Genomic DNA, 6,800 nt, shown 5'->3' with positions numbered 1-6,800 from the left:
ATATTGATGTAATATTTTAAACTCTAATGTGATATTTTCTCTATCAAACTAAATAATTAATTTTCCACTCATTTTAATATTTTCTTGCAGTATTTTAACAAAAAATATATGTCAAAATATTTATTGTATTCCGTGGGAAACAATCAGAGATGGAGAGAGTAATTACAACCTGTTTGGATGGTTATTACATATTGTTTCATAATGTATCGTATTGTATTGTACTGTATTGTTTGATAAATACAATGTTTGGATAGATTGTATCGTTTGTCGTTGTTTCATGATATCATGCACCAGCATTATGAAGAATAAACTTGCAATATTATGAACAAAATTATGAAACGGGATAAAATTATGATATAAAAAGATAGGATAAATAATAAAATAAAATAATTTAATAATAATGAAGGGTGAGATGAGAGAAAAAGGCAAGGTAACGACGTGACCACACCAAATCAGTCGTTACGTAAAGTGACACATTTCGTCGTTACGTAAGGATGAATTTAACGATACGATACAATAAATTTAAGTAACAATCAGAACACATATCACATTTAAAGTAACAATACGATACAATACAACATATAATAATAAAACAGAAAAGGGCCTAAAATACCCTTACTATATGAAATAGGACAAGCTAGCCCTTCGTTAAAAATTGGTCTTTATTCTGCCCTTGCCGTCAACAAATGGGCTCGTATATACCCTCTATCACTAACGGGAGACTCATAAAGCTACATGAAATATATGTGAGGGCAAGTTAGACCTAGTTCGAATTGTACAGGGGTATATATGAGTCAGTTATAATAGTCATTTCTCAAACACTTCACAACTCCATATCAGTTTACCTAGACACCTATTTGACAACACCAAACTAATTACCATTGAAAATAAACTCAATCACAGACACAACAAATGAACGGCAATGACTTCATTAAATCCTTGTACAAAAATATAAGGCTTTATTACAGAATAAAAGACAACAATTAAGCCACAATAACACTAACATTACATATCATTTCCCACTGATCCAAAGAACATAATAAGAAATCCCAATAGGAACACATAAAAATCCACATCTTCTTCTGAAATTTAGCATCAAGCACAACCGAGTACTCTAAATCGGTCACTTTCTTCATTAGAACATTTCTTTCCAATTCCAAGACTTCTATTCCTCCATGATCGACGAGCACCATAACATTCTCAAGATCAAATTTTCCTTTGGATATCATTTCTTTCACGGATTAAAGCTTCATTTTCCTTCTTTAAACTGCATATGAGATTTGAAACTCTAGGAGGAAGCTCTTCATCTTGTCATTCCCAATAAGAATATTTTTATCCTAAAAACCAAAAATAAATAAAATAAATTTACAAGCAAATCGGAATAATTAAAGAGAACCCATAAAAAAATATACTTACCTCATGCTTCGGGCACTTGAAAAACCTTCTCCCAACATTTAAAGGTGTCCATGTCATGAAATAATTGGCAGTAAGTCCGTAATGACACCTCCTATTCGACCCCTTTGAGCTACTAGAACATTCCGACATTGTCTTTTGTTATGATTCGACCCCTTTGAGCTACTAGGATTTAATGAAGTCATTGCCGTTCATTTGAATGTTTGTGTCTATGACTTAATTTATTTGCTGTGATAATTAGCTTGGTGTTGTTAAATAGGCGTCTAAGTAAATTGACATGGAGTTGTGAAGTGTTTGAGAAATGACTATTATAACTGACTCATATATGTCCATGTACAATTCGAATTAGGTTTAACTTGACCTCACATATATTCCACGTGGCTTTATGAGTCTCCCGTTAGTGATGGAGGGCATGTACAAGCCCATTTGTTGACGGCAAGGACAGAATAAAGACCAACTTTTAACTGAAGGCTAACCTGTCCTATTTCATGTAGTAAAGGGGTATTTTAGGTCCTTTTCCGATAATAAAATACAATACAAAACAATAGATTTTCAAGTAATGATCAAGTCATATGAATAAAAATTGTACCAATAGCTAAGAGATGGGCTATTTAAACTCTCAAATTAGCGCGCCCAAATCCAATTGAAAACAGCAGACGCTAACAATGGAAAATCTCTACGATTCATGGAAATGAGGTTCAAAGCAGCTACCACCAATGGCTATGTTAGCGAAGCGTATGAAAATCTACTCCACAGACTCAACAGCTATCATATTGACTACTCATTGTACGGTCATCTCTTACAACTATGCAAAGAACATTGCCTGATTCGCCAAGGCAAGCAGCTCCATGCTCGCCTTGTTCTCTCGTCAACCATTCCCAACAATTTCCTTGCATCAAAGCTCATCAATTTTTATGCGAAAACCAAATACCTCAATGAAGCCCACCATGTGTTCGACCAAATACCCATGAAAAATACATTTTCTTGGAATGCCCTTCTCATTGGTTACTCTTCCGAGAATCACAACTCAGAAACTCTGAAGTTGTTTTCTTCTTTTCTGTCTCGGAATTTTGGTTCTGCTGACGTGAGACCTGATAATTTCACAATGACTTGCGTGTTAAAAGCTCTTTCCGGGCTGTTAGTGGATTCTGTTTTGGCTAAGATAGTTCATTGCTACGTTGTTAAAAATGGGTTTGATTCGGATGTGTTTGTATTGAACGGTTTGATCACTTCTTACTCCAAGTCAGGTGATATGGTATCAGCGAGAAATGTGTTTGATGAAATTCCTGAAAGGGATGTGGTGTCGTGGAATTCTATGATATCAGGTTATTCACAATGTGGGTTTTACGAGGAATCCAAAGGATTATTTAAAGAAATGTTGCATTTAGAAGGTTTTATACCTGATGGGGTTACGGTGGTGAGTGTTCTACAAGCTTGTGCACAGTCAAATGATCTTATTTTGGGAATGGAAGTTCATCGGTATGTTATAGAAAACAGGATTGAAGTTGATATTTTAGTTTTTAACTCTATTATTGCGCTGTATTCAAAATGTGGTAGCTTGGATTACGCCCGTGAGCTTTTTGAAGAGATGGGTGAAAAGGATGAGATAACTTATGGTGCAATGATTTCAGGCTACATGAATTATGGATTTGTTGATAAAGCTATCAGTCTTTTTCAAGAAACGGAGAAACCATGTTTGAGTACTTGGAATGCTGTGGTATCGGGTCTAGTTCAGAATAATCTGTACGAACGAGCTTTAGAGTTAGTTCGTGAAATGCTGTTATCACGTGTTCAGCCTAATGCCGTGACCCTCTCAAGTATTCTTCCAGCAATTTCTGATCTATCATTTGCAAAAGGAGGGAAGGAAGTCCATGCATTTGCGATTAAGAGTGACTGTAACCAAAATATATTTGTTGCAACCGGAGTTATTGATACCTATGCAAAACTGGGGTTTATCCAATCAGCACAGCGAGTTTTTGATCACACAAAAGATCGGAGTGTGATTATTTGGACAGCAATTATCTCGGCATATGCTAACCATGGAGATGCCAAGGCAGCACTTTATCTATTTAACGTGATGCTGAGTCATCGCATAAAACCAGATTCCGTCACATTTACTGCTGTATTGGCAGCTTGTGCCCATTCAGGACTGATTGAAGAAGCTTGGAGAATCTTTGAGTTGTTAGAGACGTATGAAATTCAGCCTTTGGATGAACATTATGCTTGCATGGTGGGGGTTCTAAGTCGAGCAGAAAAGCTATCTGAGGCAGTTGATTTCATTAGAAAGATGCCAATCGAACCCAGTGCACGGGTGTGGGGTGCACTACTTAATGGAGCTTCAGTTTATGGTGACGTCGAAGTTGGGAGATTCGCATGTAGCCATTTATTTGAAATAGAGCCTGAAAATACTGGTAACTATACCATAATGGCAAATTTATATTCAAAAGCTGGGAGGTGGGAAGAAGCTCAAGTTCTTAGAAAGAACATGAAAAAATTTGGATTGAAGAAGATTGCTGGTAGTAGTTGGATGGAAACAAGTCGAGGCCTAAAAAGCTTTGTAGCAACAGATGAATCAAATGAAAAGGCAGGAGAAGTTTATGGGATATTGGAAAAATTGCTTGGTTCGATGAGGGATGAAGGTTATGTGATGCTGGATGGATTGAACGAGGAAACCATGTGACAATTCTGCTGCTACGAGGAAGAGGTTGCACTGAAGTAGTAGTTTTATGGGTTTCACACAAGCAAGATTACAGGGTTGTCATCAACTCTGAGTATCATTATTCAGAAGTATTGGGTTCCTTGTTATTCCGTGAGGAACAGGAAGTTGTTTAACAGCATTAATACTCTCGAATATTGCGTGCTCGAAGCCATTCTGCGGGAACTGAAGATGCAATATTTCAGGCGATAGGAGTGCTGCTTGCATAGTTGGCGTATGGTGTAAATAAGTAAGTGAAGAGACATGTTCAGAAGCAGAAGTTGAAGCCAGAGGGTATTTTTATGCAAAGCACATATATGCTCCCCCAGGGACAACATTTGTCATTCAGTTGATGAAATACTTCGGAGAGAGGATTATCAGCTACCAAATTCCTTTTTGGAGGTCTAGCGCCACATCTTTTGTTATATTGGAAACAATTATTATAGTAAACAATGTCAATGAGTAGTAACAACCTTCTTGATGGGATTTGACACTTCAACCTTGCACATAAACATCTGCTGATGGTTTCTTTTGTATCGGAAGTATAACAGACAGAAAAGGATGTAAGTAATAGGAACTCCAATTTTCAGTTAGAGTTTCCATGTTTCTAAGTAATATGCAATCCTGCAACTGTTACGTTAATAGGGGACTTTTTTGAAGCAGGAGCTTTATCTACTCTTTCCGTGAGACTAGTCCATGATTTCGTTAGTATGAACACAAGTAATGTCAGCTCACAATTAATTGAAAATTTGTTATGATGCATGTTCAATGTCCTTTCTTTTTTTTTTTTCTTTGGGGGCCGGGGGGAGGTTGTTACAACCTATGTTTCTTCGCTTGCATGGCTTTTTGTCATGTTCAAGATATTATCAGTATGCTCATTTATTTGATTCACTAATCTTGGATAGTTTAAATTTTAAAGTACACAAGTTGCTTGACCTTGGTTTATATTACTCGAGTAGGGTATGCCTAAGAAGTATTGGGGTGAGGTAATTAGGCAGTACATACTATTGCTCCAGCTTACCGACTCTCGAAAGGAAATTGTGGAGATCGACAATTAGGGTGGAAGGATGACAGGTAGTCGCTAGTGTCCCTTAGTCTTACCGATAGTACTAGTACTATTTTTTGTATTTCTCTTATTCTTGGTTCTTTATTATTACATGTTATGCCATTTGCTTTTATTGCATTGTTGTTGTTACTGTTTATTACTTTATGTTCACTGTTCCTTGAACTGAGGGTCTATCGGAAACAACCTCTCTACCTTAACAAGGTAGGGGTTATAAGAACAAGAGAGACTAGAAGCTTATATCTTTATTGAATCAAAGCAACCTTTAAATACAAGAGTGACAAACCAATTCCCTAAACTAACTCCTCTGGAAGAGGAGGACTAAACTACTTGCTAAACAAACTCCTTGAATAAGGAGATTTATTTGATAAGATAAAGGAATAACAAAATCCTAACTACTAGCTAAAGACTTGGTCAAAGCAATAAAGAAAGCAGTAAAGTAGTTGATGGTTAACTTATGCTCTAATACGCCCCCCTCAAGTTAGGCAGTGTGTAACTACGCCTAGCTTGAATAAGTGTTTGTCAAAGGCTGGCTTTGGTAGCGCTTTGGTGAGGGTATCTGCGAGCTGATCTGCAGTATGAATATGAACGATGTGAACTTAATTCTGTTGGACTTGCTTGCGAACAAAGTGAAAGTCCACCGCAATGTGTTTCATGCGGCTATGGAAGACTGGATTTTCGCATAAATAAGTTGCACCAACATTGTCACAGTAAATGGTTGGTGCTTGTGGAATTGAAACATGTAGTTCATTTAGCAGATTCGTCACCCAATTTGTTTCAGCAAGTGCACTTGCAACCGCTCGATACTCTGCTTCAATTGATGAGCGAGCAACTGTTCTTTGTTTCCTGGATGACCAGCTCATAGGATTTTGGCCAAAAAAAGTATGTAACCAGTAGTGCAGGCTCGATCACTCGCATCTCCAGCCCAATCCGCATCAGAATACATGTGTAGCTTGAAATCGTTGTCTCTTTGAATGCGAAGACCAAACTGAATTGTTCCTTGAAGATACCTGAGTACTCGTTTGAGTGCTTTCCGGTGTAGTTCAGATGGGGAGTGCATAAATTGAGACAATTTGTTCACTGAGAAACTTATGTCCGAACGAGTGAAAGACAAGTACTGTAGTTTTCCAAGAACTCTCTTGTAGTGAGTGGCATCAGTTGGTTCCGCTCTATCATTTTGTTGAAGCACTTCACTGGAACTCATTGGAGTTTTTGCGGAATTGCAGTCTTTCATATTTTCTTCAGAGAGGATTTCACTGAGGTAATTGGATTGTGATAGAGTAATTCCATCTGCAACACGAAGCACCTCAACTCCGAGAAAAAAGTTAAGGTTTCCGAGATCTTTAATGGAAAAACGGCCAGCAATGCAATATATAGTCTGATTTACATATGAGCTATGGCTCCCTGTGATGATGATATCGTCGACATAGACCAGCACATACAACACATTGTTCGACACTTTGCGAATGAAAAGTGATGCATCAGATTTGGACTTGACAAATCCCAAATAAAGAAGAAATGTCTTAAGTTCATTGTACCAGGTCCGAGGAGCTTGCTTGAGTCCATATATAGCTTTCTTTAGGCGACATATATGTGAGGGAAACTACTCGTCTTCAAAACCCGGAGGTT

General features: G+C 37.4%; 1 protein-coding gene across 1 annotated transcript; it reads left to right on the top strand.

The window, feature by feature from the left end:
- Window positions 1-1,943: 1,943 nt before the first annotated feature.
- On the top strand, window positions 1,944-4,877 carry LOC107786245 (pentatricopeptide repeat-containing protein At2g37310-like). The gene has a single exon (XM_016607692.2). The coding sequence runs from the start codon at window positions 2,099-2,101 to the stop codon at window positions 4,091-4,093; it is 1,995 nt and encodes a 664-aa protein (XP_016463178.1). The 5' UTR covers window positions 1,944-2,098; the 3' UTR covers window positions 4,094-4,877.
- The last annotated feature ends 1,923 nt before the right edge of the window (window positions 4,878-6,800 follow it).

The sequence above is a fragment of the Nicotiana tabacum genome, chromosome 10 (assembly GCF_000715075.1).
Source record: "Nicotiana tabacum cultivar K326 chromosome 10, ASM71507v2, whole genome shotgun sequence".
NCBI classification, from domain to species: Eukaryota; Viridiplantae; Streptophyta; class Magnoliopsida; order Solanales; family Solanaceae; genus Nicotiana; species Nicotiana tabacum.
Note: the sequence above shows the minus strand (reverse complement) of the source record. Positions and strands in the feature narration are given on the sequence as shown.